This window comes from Squalius cephalus, assembly GCF_949319135.1.
Source record: "Squalius cephalus genome assembly, chromosome: 10".
In the NCBI taxonomy this organism is placed as follows: Eukaryota; Metazoa; Chordata; class Actinopteri; order Cypriniformes; family Leuciscidae; genus Squalius; species Squalius cephalus.
The window spans coordinates 4,583,203-4,605,738 of record NC_137131.1 but is presented as its reverse complement, the minus strand read 5'-3'; the positions used below and the strand labels follow the sequence as shown (position 1 = coordinate 4,605,738).

General features: G+C 36.2%; 2 protein-coding genes across 2 annotated transcripts in view; one reads left to right on the top strand and one right to left on the bottom strand.

The window, feature by feature from the left end:
- The window catches only part of esyt1b (extended synaptotagmin-like protein 1b), a 34,576-nt gene extending 21,099 nt beyond the window's left edge, over positions 1–13,477 (top strand). The window contains exons 33-52 of the mRNA XM_079883123.1: positions 28–99; positions 187–273; positions 3,413–3,559; positions 3,694–3,860; positions 3,958–4,090; positions 4,626–4,738; positions 4,879–4,987; positions 5,143–5,319; positions 5,480–5,562; positions 6,441–6,489; positions 6,576–6,665; positions 6,757–6,852; positions 7,220–7,291; positions 7,398–7,484; positions 8,509–8,655; positions 10,259–10,398; positions 10,570–10,701; positions 11,055–11,163; positions 11,820–11,869; positions 12,060–13,477. Of these exons, the coding sequence (XP_079739249.1) occupies positions 28–99; positions 187–273; positions 3,413–3,559; positions 3,694–3,860; positions 3,958–4,090; positions 4,626–4,738; positions 4,879–4,987; positions 5,143–5,319; positions 5,480–5,562; positions 6,441–6,489; positions 6,576–6,665; positions 6,757–6,852; positions 7,220–7,291; positions 7,398–7,484; positions 8,509–8,655; positions 10,259–10,398; positions 10,570–10,701; positions 11,055–11,163; positions 11,820–11,869; positions 12,060–12,087 (2,088 nt within the window). The 3' untranslated portion in view covers positions 12,088–13,477. The remainder of the gene's footprint in view (positions 1–27; positions 100–186; positions 274–3,412; positions 3,560–3,693; positions 3,861–3,957; positions 4,091–4,625; positions 4,739–4,878; positions 4,988–5,142; positions 5,320–5,479; positions 5,563–6,440; positions 6,490–6,575; positions 6,666–6,756; positions 6,853–7,219; positions 7,292–7,397; positions 7,485–8,508; positions 8,656–10,258; positions 10,399–10,569; positions 10,702–11,054; positions 11,164–11,819; positions 11,870–12,059) is intronic.
- Positions 13,478–13,866: 389 nt separating this feature from the next.
- On the bottom strand, positions 13,867–22,107 carry eif6 (eukaryotic translation initiation factor 6). The gene is made up of 7 exons (XM_079883124.1): positions 22,022–22,107; positions 21,175–21,316; positions 17,098–17,183; positions 16,700–16,875; positions 15,782–15,958; positions 14,243–14,424; positions 13,867–14,081 (listed from the first exon to the last, which is right to left on the bottom strand). Exons 2-7 carry the CDS (start codon positions 21,279–21,281, stop codon positions 14,072–14,074), a joined length of 738 nt encoding a protein of 245 aa, XP_079739250.1. The 5' UTR covers positions 21,282–21,316; positions 22,022–22,107; the 3' UTR covers positions 13,867–14,071.
- Between the last annotated feature and the right edge of the window lie 429 nt (positions 22,108–22,536).

Here is a 22,536-nt window from a genome sequence, read left to right as displayed (position 1 = left end):
CACTTTCATTTGTGTTCATGTGTGCAGCTGAAGAAGAGTGGAAAGGAGCCTAAAGCTGCCGCAGAGCTGGTTTTCGGTGACATTTCTCATAAAACCAAGGTGGAACTTGTGCCTTATGTAAAGATAAAGTTGTGTGTCCATTTCTGGCCCTTAATGTAAGCAACTTCTTTGCTGTTCTCTTTAAAGGTGTGTGACCGCGCCACATCTCCTCAGTGGAGTGAAGATTTTCACTTCCTGGTTCACAACCCAAAAGAGGAGGTTCTTATTATAAAGGTGAAGTAGATTAGGTTCCTAATTTTGTTTTGGAGGTTTACAGGTTTACATGCATCCATGATCAAAAACCACGTTCATTTTCTCGCATTGCAGCATCACCTCTTTTCTCACAGTGTCTGAAACGACAAAGGATTCAGTCTCTCTAAATCCCTCCTTTCTGAGAGCCTGCTCTGCTCTGATTGGTCAGATGGCACAGTCTGTTGTGATTGGTCTATCGCTTATAGCGCGTGTCGGAAGCGAAACACTCATTACCATATCTGAATTTCACCTCTGGATCTTCCTCAGCAATAGTAACAGCAGCGATGGCGTCGGTTTTACCGTATCAATTCCAGCATGAGTCCTCGTCCTTTTGAATTGCATGCGAAGTGGATTTGCTTTCGCAGCGCAGAAAACAGCGTCTTCCTGACACGTCGATAACACGAACCAAACTCCTCCAGGCTTCAGCTACAACTACAGTGTTTGAGGGCGGGAAACAGTAGATGTCTTTCGCTGGCAGCCAATGAAGTTCAAATCTGTTACAAACCTACTGTATGTAGGATCGTGTAGGAAGTGAGACTGGAATCACTGACGACTCATTTCAGGCAGTTCAGAATCAGTTCTTTCTTTTGGGAAACAATAACTCATTGATCTTTGAAACTTTGCAGACCTTTGACATTCACAAACACTACATGAAAAGTAATATCTGGAAAAAAGTTGAAATGTCTATATTTGGGTAGTCAACTTGTCCTGGGGTTTGACATGATATATTATCTACAAACGTAATTTTGATACATTAGTTACAAAAGTAATTAATGACATACTTGTCGCTCTTGATAGAAAGCAATTCTGTGCATCACTTTTTCTTGATCTGTCGAAAGCTTTTGACACAGTGGACCATGCTGTTCTAAAGCATAGGCTTCTTTGTCTGGGATTGTCTGATTGTGTAGTTTTCTGGTTCATGAATTATCTGAGTGACAGGACTCAGTGCATTAAATGTGATGGTTTATGTTCTGCATTAGTGAAGGTCCACAAGGGGGTGCCACAAGGCTCAATATTAGGTCCTCTCTTGTTTATTATGTATATAAATGAATTAGGCCAAAATGTGTCGGATGCTAATATGCATTTCTATGCTGATGACACGATTATTTATTGTTTTGGATCATCCCCAGCTAAAGCGGTTGAGTCTTTGCAGAAAGCTTTTGATGTGGTTCAACGCACGCTTATGCAGCTTAAAGGACAAGTTCGGTATTTTACACATAAAGCCCTGTTTACAGATCGTTTCTGATGAAATAGAACGGTTAAGATTAAACTTTTGACAGATGCTGCTGTCGCGAGAATTTTAGGTTTATTTCGCTTCCCCCCCCCCTCAAGAATGGATGTATAGGTGCACTCGAACATATCCTTCCTAAAACGCATTAAACTTTAATTTAAAAAGAGATGAAAACTCACCGAGTGGTCAGGGGTGTTCACTGGTATGCTCATACAAAAATCGCTGCAAAAGATGCTTTCCAACAGGTGTTTTACCATTCGTTGTAAAACTGTGGACCTATTTTTCCAAACGTCTCACACCCGTAGATTCTTCCGTTGAGAGCTTGAATAATAGACACTCCAGCCCAGTTGGTGGCGATAATGCACATTTGCCAATTGCAAGCAAACCACTGGCATTTCACTGAATACACAGAAGAAGCAGAAGAAGAAGCGGCGGAGTAATACCGTACCTCACACAGCTCTTTCAATACAAGTCAATGGAGTTGGACAAAAACTATGATAAAACCTGTTGGAAAGCATATTTTGCAGCGATTTTTGTATGAGCATATCAGTGAACACCCCTGACCACTCGGTGAGTTTCATCTCTTTTTAAATGAAAGTTTAATGCGTTTTAGGAAGGATATGTTCGAGTGCACCTATACACCCATTCTGTAGGTGGGGGGGGAAGCGAAATAAACCTAAAATTCTCGCGACAGCAGCATCTGTCAAAAGTTTAATCTTAACCGTTCTATTTCATCAGAAACGATCTGTAAACAGGGCTTTATGTGTAAAATACCGAACTTGTCCTTTAAGCTGGTTCTCAATGCTGATAAGACCAAACTGATGCTGTTTAGTAATACTAAGAAGGTTTCTCAAGCTCCTCCTCCTGTGTTCACTCTGACTGGAAGTGTCATAGAGGTGGTTCATTCTTATAAGTACCTTGGTATCTGGCTTGATGATGCTCTCACTTTTAAGCCTCATATAGACAACCTCGTGAAGAAACTCAAACTTAAACTGTCCTTTTTCTTTCGAAATAAATGTAGTTTTTCTTTTAAAGCAAAAAAGCAGCTAGTCACTGCAACATTTTTATCTGTCTTAGATTATGGAGACCTGGTGTATAGGACCGCTTCAGCACAATGTCTGCATGAGATTGACACTGTTTATCATGCGTCTCTGAGATTTATTACGAATTGTAAAAACTTGACCCATCATTGTGAATTATATTCCAGAGTGGGATGGCCATCGTTGTCCAACAGGAGAACAGGGCACTGGCATATTTTTATCTATAAGGCCATGCTTGGTCTGTTGCCATCCTACGTCTGTAGTTTAATCACATGGAGAAGTGTTGGTTCTTATTCATTGCGATCAAATGATCACTTGCTGCTCTTTGTTCCATTTGCCCGTACAGAACTGGGAAAAAGGGCTTTTGTCTACTCCGCTCCTTCTGCATGGAACTTTTTGCAAAAAGACTTGAAATTATCTGAACTTAATTCCTTAAATGCTTTTAAGTCCAGATTGAGAGAACCTGAAATGACCTGTTTAAATTGTAAATGTTTTTAATTATTTGTGTTGTATAACTTTTATAAATGTAATTGATTGTGTTTTTGCTGCCTCTTGGCCAGGACTCCCTTGAAAAAGAGACTCCCTTTTTAACCTCAATGGGACTTTCCTGGTTAAATAAAGGTTAAATAAATTAAATATTATACATTGTGTCTATTATTTATATTAAGTAGAATGTTTAATTATCTAATTATTAGTATTATATATAATAGCAATAATAATAATAAGTATTATTATTAAAAGTATAATACATGTACATTTATTATATCATTTATTTTAAATTGAAATGAATAATTTAAACATTGTTTTTTTAAATCTTTGTTCATATTTTTCTCTCATTTCACTGCTGTAGATTTCAAGTGCCTTTGAGCAGCCCTTGGGTAGTGTGGTTCTACCAATCAGAGAGTTGCTTTCAAAACCAGATCTACTGATGGACCAATGGTTGAGTTTGGATGGAGCCAGTCCTGACAGTCAAATTCTGCTGAGAGCACAACTTAAGGTGAAAGAATTATTATGATTACTTTTTCTAGAAACTACAGTCAAAAAAAGGATACATGGATTTCTTGCAATCGGTGTGTCAAATCTTGACCATAACACATTTTTAAATGCCTAATTGCTCTACTTTATGATCAGATTTTGGACTCGAGAATGGATACAAGTGTCCTTCAACGTAAAAAGCCTGTTGTTGAAGAACAGCATTCGGTGGGTGAACATCATGTAGAAAAAGCACCAGTCACTGCTGAACATTCACAAGCTGCAGTCAGTAAGGAGTCTGAGAAGAAGAAGCTGCCAGCAAAAGGGTTTGATTTTTTTTTTGTGATGATTACTGATTTCATATAAATCACATCATTTTGTCTTGAGAGCTAAACCAGATTATTTTGTGCTCATGACCAACAGGATCAGTGACCTAGCAGCCTTTACTCTACCAGTACCCACACCACGGCCTGAAGAACCTCAAAAACAAACAGCCGCCCATGTCATGGAAGAGCATCACACGCCGTCTGCACCCAAAACACAGCCTGACACTGAGGTGTGTGTGTGTGTGTGTGTGTGTGTGTGTGTGTGTGTGTGTGTGTGTGTGTGTGTCTGTGTGTGTGTGTGTGTAAAGCATAACTCACTTGAACATTTTATTTGAATGAATTAATAATTGATTGATTTAATTTAATGTTTTGTTTATTATTTTATTTATATATTTATTATTCGTTGTATTTTAATGTAAATAATTTATTTGATTATATTTTTATATTATATTAAAATATGAATAAAATAAAATTTTAATTGACATTCAACATCAGATAAACATTTCCATCAGATGTATTTCAGATAAAGTATGTATATATCATATTTCATGTATTTGTGTTTACCATACATCTCGGTTTAATGTTTATTTTAAAAATCCATTTTTAATTAATTTAAAAATTGTATTAAAAATAATTACAATAGACATTATTGTTTTGTTGAAAGTGAATGGTGACCACAGCTATTATTTTATTTTATTTAAAAAAAACAACAAAAAAAAGCACTACCTTTTAAATGATTTGCTCATTTGTTGCTTTTCATGACAGGATCTCAGCAAACTTCCTGATTCCACTTCTAATGTGGCTGGATATATGGAACCAGTAAAAACATTTGGATCATCCCATGAAGAGCAACAACATGTGGATAAACCAGTAGAACAGTGAGTTGTTTTATGGTTTTGATCATTTAACCTAATTTAGCTTGAATTAACAAAATAATGTTCCATTAATCATAACAATAGTGTATTATGATCATATAAAGATTAGTTTATGTATGTGTGTGTGTGTTCATGTTAAACAGGGCTCACAAGAAGGTTTCTCCCAGTGTTTCTGCAGAAGAGTCAAAAGTCTCTAGTTCAACAGACGCACGACCCCAAAAGACTAGCCATGACCCCAGCTTTGGCACCAAGGTGAGTCTGTTATTTTCTTGACCTTTTAGGTTCCTGGATCAACATGCCCTCTGCTTTTAGTATTAGCTTTAAGGATGCTGGAACATGTCTTGCATGGCAGGATCACATTAGCATTCTTTTAATGTCGCTGTTGTTGTTTAATATCTGTCCCATAGGGGCTGCTGCGTATCCACCTGCTGGAGGCTCAAGATCTGGTTGCGAAGGACAATATGATGGGTGGGATGGTGAAGGGGAAGAGCGACCCATATGTCAAGATCCATATCGGAGACACGACCTTTAAGAGTCATGTGATCAAGGAGAACCTCAATCCCACCTGGAATGAGATGTATGAGGTGAGAATAAGATCATGTAGTTTGGAAATAATTCTAGATATCATGTTTTTTAGTCTAGTTATGCTCAACTCTTTAATATTTCTAAAAATTTTTTTAATTATTATCTGTAAATTAACGTTAAAAGGGCTTAATGGTTGTTACTCTTTTTTTTATTTACTAGATGATTCTGAGTCCTGATCATAATCTAGAGGTGAAGTTTGAGGTCTATGACAAGGATGTCGACTCTGATGATTTCCTTGGAAGGTTAGTATATTTATAATCTCTTTTACTAAGTGGAAACATTTTTTTGCATCATTAATCTTATTGACCAATTAGGCACATTTTCCCTCGATTTCTCATTACTGTAATATTTGTGTATATACAGCACCGCTCAAAACATTACTATTGTTAATGTTTTTTAAAGAAGTCCCTTCTGCTCACCAAGGCTGCATTTATTTGAGTAAAAATACAGGAAAAACTGTAAGATTGTGAAATATTATTACAATTTAAAATAATTGTTTTCTATTTGAATATACTTTGAAAAAGCTGAATTTTCAGCATCATTACTCCAGTCTTCAGTGTCACATGATCCTTCAGAAATCATTCTAATATGCTGATTTGATACTCAGTTATTATTAATGTTGGAAACAGTTGTGCTGCTTAATATTTTTTTGGAACCTGTTATACATTTTTCAGGATTCATTGATGAATAAAAAGTAAAAAAGAACAGCATTTATTCAAAATGAAAATCTTTTCTAGCAATATGAATCTTTACTGTCACGTTTTATCAATTTAACACATCTTTACTGAATACAAGTATTAATTTCTTTCAAATACAGAAAGAAAAAAATTACTGACCCCAAACTTTTGAACGGTAGTGCATATTGTTACAAAAGATTTCTATTATGAATAAATGCTGTTCTTTTTTAAACTTTTTGTTCAAATAATATATATATATATATATATATATATATATATATATATATATATATATATACTCAGTATTATAGTAATGAGAACTAAGGAGATTCTTCTGAGCTTCTGATTATTAAAAGAAAAAGTCAAACATGTTATTTACATATTATTTCAGATACTATAATTGACATAAATGACACTTTACTTTTGTCTTCATGTGTGCTCAGGTTCAAGCTCAAACTTGGAGGCATCATCGGGTCCCAGTACAATGATGAAGTGAGTATCAATCATCCCATTTGGCTCATATTCGTAAGATCACAACACAATAAGCGCATTAATCTCTCCCTGCTTTTCTTTTCCAGTGGTTTACTTTGAATGATATAAAACACGGTCGAGTCCATTTGGTTCTGGAGTGGCTGCCCACAGCAACACAGCGGGATAGATTGGAACAAGTCAGTTTTAAATGAAGACACATGGAGTCTGTTGATTCTTTGTTTATACAAAAAATTACTTAATACTAAAAGAGTTTTTTTTTTTTATCAGGTAATGCAGATGCAAAGCACTCAGTCCTACCAGAACAAATCTGTGCCGTCAGCAGCGTTGCTGTTTATTCTTTTAGACAGAGCTCATGAACTGCCTGTGAGTCATTCACACAAATAAATCACATCTTTTTCTGATATATATATACTTTCTGATTGATAATGCATATATATATATATATACACACACACAAACATATATATCATAAAATGTAAGTATTCATAATAATATATGTATATTTCTGTTTCCTTTATGTTTACATATTTTATACATTTTGAGCATTTCTGTCAGTATATTTATTCTAGTCAATTAAGTATTTAATTGACTAGAAATTTTCTTTATTAATGCAATCTCATTTTAATGACATTATTACATTTGTACTGGAAGAGTAACATAAGCTCTGTTAATAATAATTAAAACCTGTTAATAAATCTTGGTAAGTAATAATGGTTATATTGGTGTCTAGTTGAAGAAAAGTGGAAAGGAACCCAAAGCTGCCGCTGAACTTGTACTTGGAGGAACATCTTACAAAACCAAGGCAGGAGATTTTTATCAATAATGACAATCATGCAGCACTTTAAAAAGTTATATGCCATATATTTTAATCTATTTAAATTCCTATTTCTGTTCTCTCTAATATAAAGGTGTGTGATCGTTCAACCTCTCCTCGCTGGAATGAAGCTTTTGACTTTCTGGTTCATGATCCCAAAAAGGACATTCTTGTCATTAAGGTGAGGGTATTGTTGTCAGAAATTCAATTAACTCTTTCCTCTTTTTTTTTAATCAACACTTGAATGTGGTCAAGTTTAATAAAAAAGCAACATTTTGAACAAAAGCTGAGAAAACCATGTACGTCTGGAAAGCAGTCCAGCAACACCCCCAAAGCTTCACAGTCCTAAAGCTCATTCTGGGTTTACTTTTCATTCAGTAAGGTTAGGCAGTTTTGATTTATATGCTATTTAATGTTGATGATAGCGTTATTTTACATAAGCATCTGCTTACATATGCTATCGCTTGATTCTGCTTCTTATTCGCTTGTGTTTTGATGAGGATATTCAGTACTCTCAGAAGAAGCCTTATAGCGCCCCCTACCGTATAACAGTGAAAACATAGATTGCACTAAATAACATTCAACAACTGCAAAATATGATCATATATATTTCAAATTGTCATTATTGTAAGCACAGTGCAGGACCTCAATGTCTGTCTTGTTAAAGTCTGCATGAATTGGAAGTTGTGATCGTCTTCCCCATTGTGATGTATATCCGAGTGAAACAGCTTGATTGGATGGTTGTGGTTTGCTATTGGTGGATCTCATGTGAGTGACAGGTTGCCCCGCCCTCTTGCCATTAAACACATCATCAAAGAGAAGAGATGTTGGAGGGAGGGAAGTTATTTTGATTCAAGATTTTGAGGGCACATGAAGTAAAAAAATGATGTCCACGGATAAATAATGTATTTTAAATACTGCAATATTCCACAAAAAAACAAGAACATGCTAAAAATACATCAACAGTTTCACTTATTATAAATAACTAACTTGCTCAGCATGACAGTAGTTGACATGAATAAGAAATCTGTCTAGAAGAAGATAGTTTTTGTTAATGCCGCTCTAGCGCCCCTCGTGGCAACAATCAGTTGTGTTGCATTACGAAGTGGATAGTGCTTTTAACTAGAACAGAGTTTGCTTTTTGTTTCAGGCCATAAATTATGATGATCTCATACTCACTTTTCATTTATTGTCATTTTGTGCAGTTCTCAAGTGCCTTTGATCAACCCATGGGCTCGTTGATTCTACCAATCAGAGAGCTGCTTTCAAAACCAGATCTACTGACGGACCAATGGCTCGATCTGGATGGAGCTTTACCACAGAGCCAGGTTCTCCTCAGGGCACAGCTGAAGGTTAGACAACGTTATGTTTTGAGCAAAATATATTTTTTTTGTTTGAACTTCTGAGGGAGTTAAAGGATAATTCCGGTATTTAGCACTTTGAGTCTCTTTTCTGGTTTGTTTTGGATGAACTAGAGTGGTGGACACAGAAATGTTGACGATGGGTCCTGTCTCGACTTTTTGACTCATTTAGAATCACCTTTGACCGCTTCAGAGTGGCTGGCTACGGGCATGCACGAACATGTCCTTAAAACAAAAACCCTTAACGTTCGTTTTCAAAACTGTGCAACTCACCGAGTGGTTAGTGATGTTCGTTGATGTTCCAAAACAAGTGGCGTAGCGAAATACAATTTCTGTCGTGTTTTATTTGGCATTTTATAAAATCCCATTGATTTCTGTTGGAGAACTCATTGCTCGTTGATATTACTGCGCTTCAGACTCAAATATCGAGCGGAAGTTTATACGCGGTTGTGAGGTATCTGAAAATATAGGTCCACTATAGCAAATAACACGGATTGAAATCATACATTGCGCCGATATATTTGTTTTTAATCATCAACGAACATCACTAACCACTCGGTGAGTTGCACAGTTTTGAAAACGAACGTTAAAGGAGAACTCCGGTCAATTTTAACATTGAGCTCATTTTTTTGTAAATTTGGAGTGCTGTCAGTACAGAGAACAACGACAAAAATTGGTGTTGCCTACACCGTGTTATCCTCTTTTTAAAATTTGCACCCTGTTGACTTCAATGGGGCAAGTTTTAAACCTGCTTTTAGCCTCTTAACATCCTTGATGTGTCATTACAAGTGCCCAGCCATGTGAGTGATTCCTTCAGAGTGAACACGGTGAATCTGACTGCAGTAGATGTGAAAGATATGAATAAAAATGATGTTATTTCAGCCAGCGCACATACCTGTATTTACATCCTGTTTTCGGTTGAAGTCCACAGTAGTCGATTGTCGAGTTCGGGCGCATGATCGTACGTACTAAACCTATGCGCGTGAACTCGACAATCGACTACTGTGGACTTCAACCGAAAACAGGATGTAAATGTGCGCTGGCTGAAATAACATCATTTTTATTCATATCTTTCACATCTACTGCAGTCAGATTCACCGCGTGTTGACTCTGAAGGAATCACTCACATGACCTATGCACTTGTAATGACACATCAAGGATGTTAAGAGGCTAAAAGCAGGTTTAAAACTTGCCCCATTGAAGTCAACAGGGTGCAAATTTTAAAAAGAGGATAACACGGTGTAGGCAACACCGATTTTTGTCGTTGTTCTCTGTACTGACAGCACTCCAAATTTACAAAAAAATGAGCTCAATGTTAAAATTGACCGGAGTTCTCCTTTAAGGGTTGTTTTAAGGACATGTTCGTGCATGCCCGTAGCCAGCCACTCTGAAGCGGTCAAAGGCGATTCTAAACGAGTCAAAAAGTCGAGACAGGACCCATCGTCAAAATGTCTGTGTCCACCACTCTAGTTCATCCAAAACAAACCAGAAAAGAGACTCAAAGTGCTAAATACCGGAATTATCCTTTAAGAAATAAAAGTACACATGAAGACAATAGCTCAAACTATAAACCCACATGTTGTGTTTTATCCAGATTTTGGATTCAAAAATGGCAGCCTTAGTAGCCATGGGTTCAGGTCCAGTTTTGAGTAATAAGCAGACGGCCACCACTGGACAGATCAAAATCTCACTGTCCTTCCAGAAACAGCTGACAGTGACCATCCATGCGTGCAGGTCTGGTTACTTGTGGATTGTATTCGTGCTTATATTGTAGGGTGTATAGTGTTGGCATGATTATATACCTGTTTGAGCAACCAAGAAAAGTTTTTTCAAGTTTTATAAGTTGCCTGTGTAAGTCTAAAGTTTGAGGTAAAGTGAGGACGCTCTGTGTTTGTGTGTTTTCAGGGGTCTGGTTACATCATCTAAGGACAGTTTAGACACCTACGTCTCCCTCATTCTGCTGCCGGATAAAAGCAAGGCCACGAAAAGAAAGACGAGTGTGAAGAAGAAAAGCCTGAACCCAGAGTTCAATGAAAGGTTTGGAGACGAGTGTGTGTGTGTGTGTGTGTGTGTCTTTTTCGTTCATGAGTAAGAGAGAACGACATTTAAGTGAATTGTAATCTGTTCTTCAAACTGTACCATGGTAATAGCTTGATTTTTACCATTTAAATACCATGGTGTATAAATATGATCATTCTTTAGTTCCATACTTTAGAATACTGTAAGGATGGTGTGTCTGATTAATATTTAAAGCATTCTGTTGTGTAAGTGTTTTGGTTTTATGTACTCAAATGTGTTTGCATGTTCTATCTTAGACGTGAAGTGGTTTGAAGTGTGTTTTAGGAGTCCTTGACCCAGTGTATGTCATCATCTGGAATGTTGTTCCGTAGGTTTGAGTTTGATATGAGTGCAGAGGAGGCGAAGAGACGAGAGCTCAGCGTTTGTGTGAAAAACGCATCCTCGTCCTTCATGAATCGAGACAAAGATGTGATCGGCCAGGTCAGTCCGCATCGGTTCACTTCAGCTGCACAGGAATCATTTTCATACACAGTATTTTTGTCTCATTGTCTGTTTAAAATGTGTAAACATCCTAACAAAATAAATGTGCATGAAATTGGGTTAGAAAAGACTTTAGGAAAATACTTTTATTATTATTATTATTATTAATAAATCTTAACAAAATTTTAATTTTGTAAGATTTTGAAATTTATTTGTTCTGATATTTTCACTGGAAAACAAGACAAAAAATGTTTCTCAATGTGTCATATGACTGTGCAAAATTTTGATTTGCTAAATATTGAAATGTGTATACAATAATATTATATATTTGTATACATTTATTCTTCACAATTGATTTAGTAATGATAAAAATCATATTTTATTTAATGTAATAAAAAAAGTTTAGTGTTTAATGTATTGATTTATTCGTTTTTCAATGTGTTTTTCAACTTTGTGCCACTAACAAATACAGAATTTAATTTATATAAATGAATTAAAAAATATATTAAATAAATATATATTGAAATAAAGGAAATATTTATTAAATTAAATATTAAACTGTATATATTTTTATAAATGTGTATAAATATGCTTTTAATAATTGATTTAATAATATATATTTTAGTGTTTAATGTGTTTTTGATTTATTCTTGTAGGTGCAGATAGACCTGGGACACGTTGACTTTCTCTCCGGAGTCACAGAATGGTGAGTTTTGGGACTGATAATGCACAAACATATTAATATTTTTACTAAGCAACAATTCCTCATGGAATTATATTGTTTATATGTTTGATTTATTTAGTTCTGATACCTTTGTTTAACTTCTTCAATAGTGAAATGCTTATTTTTAGATTAACCGTTCATTTAATCAGTTTTTATCATCTTCCTCTGTCAGGTTTGATCTGAAAGAAGAGCAGAACTAACTGAACCCTGAGCACTTCACAGCCAATCTTAAAACTCTTCCTGAAGTTCATCAGGTCAACATCGCTGCCAACGCTTCCCTGCCCTCTTTCTTCATAACTTCACCAACCACACATTTCATATCAACAGATGATTTCCGAGTGACTAACTGATATGAAGAATATGAATGATCCTTGTGATTTGAACATATCATTGTTGCATTGACAAATCAAGGTTAGAGTATTATATCAGAACTGATCCATAAATCGGTGATATCTGTATGTCAGTATCAGAGAATTGAATGTTGTCAGGAAAGGGTCTCGTATTCTTGCACAGGTTGCAGGACATTACTTTTGCGTTTACATTTAGAAGGAAAGTTATGTTTTAAAATGGTGTCATTTTAAGAATATAATTGACAGAACTTTGTGCAAAGTGGTTTTATTTAGACAGCCTGTAAGAATGTCTACACATCACCTTAAAAATATTTAAGATGACTTTTATGGTGTTATTATTGCAGATCTCCCACTATAGTGTTGCAAATATCTGCTGTTTACACATCGATGTGGCTTGTGTAGCTTCTGCAGTCCATTGTGATGCCCAAAATCCATAAACTTTTTTTATTCAAAATATGTTATTGAAGCTTGTTACATTTTGTTAGATTTTAGACTTAAAAGAGCTATTTTCTGGTCGTTTTTATGATTCTCATTTTCGGTCATTTATGTTGGCAAAAACTGCCGGTCTGTACATGGGGTTCCCACGGATATGAAAAACCTTTACATTTAAATGACCTTCCAGGCCTGCAAATGTTATGGACATTTCGATACTGAGTTTAAATGTCTAGTTCTGAGTTTCAGAAAGTCTTATGCAATCAGTCCAATGATTGGCGTTACAAATGGAACTCCTATCCAGAATATTTCTACAAAATGATTTGAATAAAATTTAACCATGAATGGCTGGCTACGTTAACAGTGAGCAACTGTAAAAGACATGGAAATTCAATAGTCAAAATTGGATGGGAACCATGTACACAGATGTAGACCAAAAGTAAATGCCTTATTATGGGCTTTTTTTCTTCTTCCTATTATCATGATTTTTTCCATGTTTAAAATATGCATCATCCACACACACACAACCTTTTAAAAGTTTGGAGTCAGTAAGAATTTTTTTCTCTCTCTTTTTTTAGAAAGAAAGAAATACTTGTATTCAGCAGGGTGCATTTGACTTTTCAAAAGTGGCGAAGTTTGAATTAGAAACTTCTTTCAAAAACATCTTACCAGCCCCAAACTTTTGAACAGTGGTCAACATTTTTTCCATTTACATTTTTTTTCTTCCATATTTTGCTGCATTCCATTCGTTTGGTGTCACTGTGTTTATGTTACTTTCATTACCGCAATTTTCATATTCTACATTAAACATGCTTTAATGTGTTAAAATGTATATATGCAGATCAGAAAATACCAAAGAATCAAGCCGTGTTAAAGATGACCATGTTCAGCTGAACTGCACTATTCATACTGGCACATTTCCGAATGTATCGTCTCACTTTCACAGCTCTCAATAAAACAGTTATTGCATCAGGATGTTGTCAAAAGCCTTTTATTGGTGTCAGACTGCATAAGCATTAATACGTAATCACTAATAAGACCTACTGTGGAGGTTTTTATTTAATAAACCAGTCCGTGTTGATCATGCACAGCTTTATTGATGCTGCATTGTGTAAGGAAACAAGTTCTACTTTGTCACCATTTAAAGAATGTGGTCTTTTATTTGAAGTGACAAATTCAGATAAAAGCAGCCATCTAACAAGGTATTTTTTGTTTTGGCATTTTACAAAAAACGAGTGCGACAGGCAATTCATACGTGAATATTACAATGACAACATGTTTCCTCATGGTATGAAGCCAAGAGTGCGCTTCTCCCTGAAGGGAGACATAATCAGCCTTCAAACCATCTAATGTCGACTTCCAGGTCCACTCAGGCATCTTCCCGCAAATATCCAAAACCGTTTTATGTGAGACTGGGAAAAAAAAGGAATAATGAGGTTTAGTCTGCCTTGAAACGAGATCAAACTTTGAGATATTAGTCTTTTGCATAAAATCAGCTCATTTTATAAATATTTTATCCCATGTGTACTTCCCTCTGGACTGAGAAGCCTCATGTGAAGTTGTCATCACATACCTGTCGATGAGCGAGTCTCTCATAGTAGTTGCGATGGCGCTGGGCTGCGTTTCACTCAATCTGAAGACGCTCTCGATGACGGACAGCTCAGTGCTCGTGGTGTCCAGTCCACAGAAAGCACACCAGTCGTTCACCACCATACCAGCAGCGATCACCTCACTACCACGATTGACCGTTCCAGCCTTGAGAGAGGAAACAACAACACGTTTATCAATTGGTACCAGGTTGTGATCATGTACCTTTACCGTACTACTTTTCTCTTGTAAAATTACGGGCCCCCACCCATAAGCTTATCTAGCTTCTTTGGGGGACCCATTCACTATACCTATTTGATTTTGTTCCAATGACTGCATTATTATACTTTTGGTATTTTGTGAATAAATAAATAAATGAAATGAAATGAAATTAGCCAGCAGAACTCTTGCATACAGCCATGAGGGTTTCCACCAAAATACAACAGCTACTTCAGTCTAGGGTTTGATGATATAGTGAATAGTTGTGTCCCTAGTAGTCTACAAAAATCATTAAAGTAATTTCAAATACATTTATAGATAAATACTGATGTACAAAAGCTAAGCATAGGAAATAATACTGATGCTCGTCTTAGCAAACACCATTGATTACTCTTCTATTCAAAAGTTTGGGGTCGGTAAAAATTTTTTTAATGTTTTTGAAACAATCACCAAGGCTGCATTTATTTAATCAGAAATACAGCAAAAACATTGCAAATTTAACTTTTCTATTTTGATCATTTTCAGCATCATTTCACCATTTTCAGTCACATGATCCTTCAGAAATCATTCTAATATGCTGATTTAGAGCTGAAGAAACATTTCTTATTATTATTATTATTAATGTTGAAAACAGTTGTGCTACTTAATATATTTGTTACTTGATTCTGTGTGAATGAAAAGTTTGAAAAAAAACAGCTTTTATTTTAAAGGTATAGCGGAGGATTGTCTTTTTCCAGGTGGATCATCAAGACTATTGGTCCTCCTAAGTGTCAATCATTCTGGTGATATGTTTACGTAAGGCCGTCGTACGTGCTTGTGCACACAATTCACACGATGGCGTGCGCTCAAAACACAGGTTGGGCTTCCCACTGATGCCTCAGTCACGAAGTTTCTACTTGACAGGTAAAGTTTGGCATGCTATTTGGAGAAATCCATTTAAAATCACTGCTAGTAAAGTTAATGTAAGCTATGATTAGCTCGTGCACACGTTTAATAGGCGTTCCCTCTCGGGAGCAGGTAGGGTGTTGCGCATGTGCATTTTTTCAAAAAGTGGAGAGGGTGGTTCTTTTCTAAAATTCGGGAAAATCCTCCACTATACCTTTAAATAGAAATATTCTGTAACATCGTAAATGTCTTTACAGTCATTTTTGATCAATTTAATGCATCTTTGCTAAATACAAATATTTAAAAACTCTTACCGACCCCATGCTTTTGTATAATATACAAAAGTATAATATATAACAACTGTGCAGAAGAATTTCATCAAGTCAATATGATTCTCAGATGTGACAGAAGAGTCACTCACCACTAAAGGCACTTGCAGGAGTGACGAGAGTTCATCTTGATCTTCTATGGAGGTTTTGGGGTGGACGAGGCCTCCCTGGTTACTGAAGGTGCAGTAACTACCCACAAGCACCTGCTCTGCAATCGTCTGCCGGAACACTTCCACCTTTAGAGTGTCTGCAAGAATCTCTTCTGTTTCCTGAGGACAATAATGCCCAAAACTTAATACAAAAAAACACCAACTTTGTGGCGCAAACCAAAACGGTCTGATTTCTTCATGGAGCTTCATTTTACAGGCTTTTTAGAGAAATATAAAGTGTTGAGAAATCATTTAGACTAGGGCTGCACAATATATCGAAATGATCGAAATATCGCAAATGTATATATCGCGATATGCATAACGTAGCGGCTTGCAATAACTGGGGTCATGAACAAAAGATGAAGACAAAAATCACTCACTTCTCTTGGCTGAATAACTTTTGTAGCTTTAATAAGAATCAGTCTATATATACATTTAATTCATACAGACAAAACTAAGCTGTGTTTTAGGTTTATATTTGATTATTCAGTTTCTGTTGTTAAATAAACCTAATGTAGGCCTTCCTGAAACCCTAAAACCTGTGGTTTACACATATTAAAATAACACTTATGCTACAGTAAAACACTGCTGTTCGCGTTTTTCAAGTTGTAGGGATGTTTTCTTGTCTCAAAAAGAATGTGAAAAACACATGTAAGTTGTATAATTTTAAAAATAGTTTATTTTACACACTTTAAGCATTATCGTATCGCATATCGACTATCGCATTATTTAATGAGTTATCACAGAGGCCTATCGCATTTTTCTTAAATATCGTGCAGCCCTAATTTAGACCCATAAAGACCATTTAGGGTTTTGAGAAAGCTCTGATTTCATGCAGTCTTCCATTAGGGATGTTCTTACTCTGTCTAGGTCAGGATGAACAAGAGCAACATAGTCGTTACAAGCGATGACGTTCCCCAGCGCAGAAAGACGCTCTTCTACTCTCTGAATCCGCACGGAATCTGGCAGGCAGTTCCTAATGTGCTGTAACTCTTGATCTGTCGTGTTGTTGGGCACCAAGAGACCGTGACGATTTCCTATGGAAGAGCATCCCCAGACAGACACACACAACATTTATTATACATCAAGTATGAGGACAGAAAAAATACCTAATCTGACCTAGATTGAATTTTAGAAAGGCTACATTATTTACGGACACGCGTGTTCTTGTATTTTAATCAACATAACAAATAAATGGTGTTAATCCTGCATAAATGTATACAAACATAAAATAAATTGGATTAGATAAATGCTCTTACCCACACACATTCTGCCAATGATTCGACATCCTGCTATAGAAGCATGAACAACAGGTATCGTTTCTGACAGTTCACCTTCAAAGACACTGTGGGGAAAAACCAAAAGTGTTTCGGAAAAGAAGTGATGACGGACTCTGAAGCGACTCTAATGAAGGCATATCTCTGGAAAGACCATTGCAAAATTAGAGGTTTCTCTGAATCAAGTGAACAATTTAGTTTTATTCTATAAATTATTGACAACATTTCTTCCAAATGTCAAGCAACAAGCAGTCATTTAGAGCATTTATTGGCAGAAAATGACAACTGGTCAAAATAACAAAAAAAGATGTCATTGTAAGAATTGAGAAATTAGAAAATGACAGGCAGTCTGGTTGAGGAACGACCCACTCCCAGAGAAGACAAAGGACCTTTCTCGAAATTAACATTTGAACTAGCATCCCCGAGTCAATAACCTCCCACACCTCATCTCTCTCTCACGCTGAGATTACCAGATATTCACCCAAAAATCTATATGGTTTAATGTGAATAATTATCATACAGTATTATACATGTTTGGTATCATTTGAAATGTCTCAGTGCGACTGGTACAAAGGTCTCATTCTCCACAGAAGTAAAACAAAAGGTAATAAAGTTCTTAAGAGTTTAGAGATACAATGAGGAAAATAAGTATTTGAACACCCTGCTATTTTGCAAGTTCTCCCACTTGGAAATCATGGAGGGGTCTGAAATTGTCATCGTAGGTGCATGTCCACTGTGAGAGACATAATCTAAAAAAAAAAAAATCCAGAAATCACAATATATGATTTTTTTACTTTATTTGTATGATACAGCTGCAAATAAGTATTTGAACACCTGTCTATCAGCTAGAATTCTGACCCTCAAAGACCTGTTAGTCTGCCTTTAAAATGTCCACCTCCACTCCATTTATTAACCTAAATTAGATGCACCTGTTTGAGGTTGTTAGCTGCATAAAGACACCTGTCCACCCCATACAATCAGTAAGAATCCAACTACTAACATGGCCAAGACCAAAGAGCTGTCCGAAGACACTAGAGACAAAATTGTACACCTCCACAAGGCTGGAAAGGGCTATGGGGAAAGGTCCACTGTTGGAGCAATCATTAGAAAATGGAAGAAGCTAAACATGACTGTCAATCTCCCTCGGACTGGGGCTCCATGCAAGATCTCACCTCGTGGGGTCTCAATGATCCTAAGAAAGGTGAGAAATCAGCCCAGAACTACACAGGAGGAGCTGGTCAATGACCTGAAAAGAGCTGGGACCACCGTTTCCAAGGTTACTGTTGGTAATACGCTAAGACGTCATGGTTTGAAATCATGCATGGCACGGAAGGTTCCCCTGCTTAAACCAGCACATGTCAAGGCCCGTCTTAAGTTTGCCAATGACCATTTGGATGATCCAGAGGAGTCATGGGAGAAAGTCATGTGGTCAGATGAGACCAAAATAGAACTTTTTGGTCATAATTCCACTAAACGTGTTTGGAGGAAGAAGAATGATGAGTACCATCCCAAGAACCCCATCCCTACTGTGAAGCATGGGGGTGGTAGCATCATGCTTTGGGGGTGTTTTTCTGCACATGGGACAGGGCGACTGCACTGTATTAAGGAGAGGATGACCGGGGGCCATGTATTGCGAGATTTTGGGGAACAACCTCCTTCCCTCAGTTAGAGCATTGAAGATGGGTCGAGGGTGGGTCTTCCAACATGACAATGACCCGAAGCACACAGCCAGGATAACCAAGGAGTGGCTCTGTAAGAAGCATATCAAGGTTCTGGCGTGGCCTAGCCAGTCTCCAGACCTAAACCCAATAGAGAATCTTTGGAGGGAGCTCAAACTCCGTGTTTCTCAGCGACAGCCCAGAAACCTGACTGATCTAGAGAAGATCTGTGTGGAGGAGTGGGCCAAAATCCCTCCTGCAGTGTGTGCAAACCTGGTGAAAAACTACAGGAAACGTTTGACCTCTGTAATTGCAAACAAAGGCTACTGTACCAAATATTAACATTGATTTTCTCAGGTGTTCAAATACTTATTTGCAGCTGTATCATACAAATAAATAGTTAAAAAATCATACATTGTGATTTCTGGATTTTCTTTTTAGATTATGTCTCTCACAGTGGACATGCACCTACGATGACAATTTCAGACCCCTCCATGATTTCTAAGTGGGAGAACTTGCAAAATAGCAGGGTGTTCAAATACTTATTTTCCTCACTGTAACTTGCACACAGAGGAGGGTGTGTCTTCCAGGCAAATGGCATCCTGCTCCCAAAAGGTATAAATCATTGTTAGCAAATGTTTCCATGTGAAAGAAGTTTCTGTCTATATAAAGAAATGCAACAAGAGGCTCAGGGCGATTTGTAATTCAAATCAGCCCATGATGCTGAGTGTATGCAAGACACCCCGCATCATGTACTTCATAATATCAGGTTCGCATCTTCTCTCTTCATTCCAGAGCATTTGATGTTGTGTATTTATTATCTTTGAACTGATTATGAAATTGGCATGATACATTTACCTGACATAATAAATTGTTACATTTGATTTTATTCCGACTGACTCTGAAATTGTTTTCCTAAGTATATTAAACAGATTTGTATGTTACCGCAAGTTTTGCGTCAGATTTAGTGACAACAAATATTTGGCACTAATTTAAGTGCACGTGGTTTGCAAAGACAAGAAGTGAATTTCCGTTTAGAACAGCAAAAATGCTGCTTGACCAATCTAAATATGGGTGTGTCTTACCTATGTTTTAATTTAATGTTACTTTAGATAAGTGTACGTGGGAAACCACGGCATGGCCAACCCAGAGCTATTATAAGAGAAGTAATGTTGGTCGGCTTATATCTGTAATAGTGGCCATACCTCTACTGAAGTAAACGTTACTTTAATTTCAAGTGTAATCACGGGGGTTATACAAAAGTATCTTTGATTGTGCAAGCGTGAATACGACTAATCTCAGGTATATAGCAAATTACCTCTGTTTGGTGACCAAAACTGACGAGCTTGTGATCATGAGACCCGCGTTAAGCAGAAGGTGTGAGGACCTCAGAGCGACATAGCTTCCTAATATGAATGGGTAAAATATAAGTAAAGAGTTAAAAGGAATAATCAAACATTCGCTCACATTTAATGATGCTTGGATATCATTAAAACCTTTTTCATTCATGGAGTCAGATGAAATAACGAGGTAATACATATGAGAAAATGTCATTTAATCTTGTTGTGTTGCGTGAGAGGAAAGACAGTAATGCGCAGAGACCTTCACCCGTTTTATCAGATATCACCATTGGACCGATTTAGACGGGCTTACATCATTTTTTCAGACCTCGAATAATGAAAAGAAAACTAGTTTATATTCATTTTTAAACACCACAATACTACACACGAGAATGAACCTCATTGGTTCTCGCACATCAAGCGAACAAGCTAGAGCTTCGGTTTACCACAACTGATGTGTGAGTTGATCAATGTTTATATGTGAATAAAAGCCTAAATTCAATCTGTTCATCATATAAAACGATCGAGTCTCTTTAGAAAATTTGGACTACACCGCACAATTCATATGGATTAGTTTTACAATTTATGAACTTTTTGAAGCGTCAAAGTGGTAGTTGCGTAGCTGTCAATGGAGGGACAGAAATCTCTCAGATTTCATCAAAAATATCTTTATTTGTGTTTCAAAGATGAAGTAAAGTCTTACAGGTTTGGAACGAGATGGGGGTTATGACAGAATTTAGATTTTTGGGTGAACTAACCCTTTAAAACATTAATATTGCCACTGTAGGCACTATTTTAACAATGTTTTTACTAACTTTTCTGGACAGGCAGAATGAAATTACCTTGCAGCCTATGGAGGAGTGATCCAGCTCTCAGATTTAATCAAAAAATATCTTAATTTGTGTTCCGAAGATGAACGAAAGTCTTACGGGGTTGGAACAACATGAAGGTGAGTAATTACTGACAGAATTTTCATTTTTGGTTGAACTAACCCTTTAAACCCAGAAAATTTAGCTAATTTTGCAGTGGTCTCTTAATTTATAATATAATTTATGACTTACCTGTAAAAGTTTTCTGAACCGCCAATCGCTACCAAGCAATATGTGTTTGTGAGCTTGGCGAAGCATCCAATCTCATTATTCTTTTCAAATGCCGCACGAACTGCCATTTTGCTGCTATGGGACTGGTCAAAGCTGTCTGAACCTGAAGAGAAACATTTATATTAAGATAATAATAATAATAATAATAATAATATCCTAAATATTACTGAAAAAAAAAACATGATAATAAAACAAACATTTTTAACATGGTCTGGATATATACAGTAATATATAAATTAGTTGACACACAAACACACACACATTTACATAAGATTGTCTGGCAAGTTGACATTGGGAAGTTCTATACATGCCTGTTGTTTATTTGGATTTCTTGCTTTCATTGTACTTTTTCTACAACGAGTTTTTGATCCAGAATAGAAACAAACATATTTCAACAGAAAATTATTATAATGAATAACAATCATAGTACTAAAAAGCGAAAGGCTATTTTAGGCTCAACAGCGGGTTAAACTTTTTTTCTTTATTTAAAAAGATTTTTGATCGTACTTTAACGTTACATATAGGTATCTGGGGCACCAACATTAAATAAAGTAATTCTTAGCTAAACCTGCGGGTTAAACACGTTGTACGTAACTTTAATTAAAACAGTAAGTTAAGCCAACAGTTACTAGTCGAGGTAACTAGTTAGCAGTCGGCTAAATTTAGTTATTTCAACTTCTCCAGGCATTAAACGCTACCAATTATGTGACCTCAAATGCCAACACAGGTTAACAATACATATTACATGCTAAATGTAATGACTTTACAATAAAACTCAAGACAATTGCAACGGTAATCTTATATTTACCGATTGTCACTGTGGAGAAGCGTGGAAAGCCGTAAACCACGTGTTCAATTCACTTCCCTGTCGTGCTGACGTGACGTGACGTCAACGCGTTACGGTACGTGATCTATGAATGTGATACGATAAACCCATGTTGTCATGAGAAACACTGCTGCCTTTGTTTTTATTCTCAAGTGTATTAAGTTAGAGTCCTTATTTCTTGAACAACAAAAGATTTATATTCGTGATAAAAAGGGCTTTTTGTATTGAATTAGACTCAGCATTTATATCCATTTATATCCCTCTGTACATACCTAAAAAATAAAATAAAAGTAATGTGATTTGATTACATTTTGATAGGTTGCGAAGTCTTATTTTTACTGAGTACTTTTAAATAATAATTAAAATAATAATGATGCAATATAAGAAATAATTCAATTGCGCAAATTAAAATATCATAATAAAATTAATAAAGCCATATAATAATCTGAATCACACAAATACCTTGTAAAATGAATGAATTTGAATGGCTTTTTAAA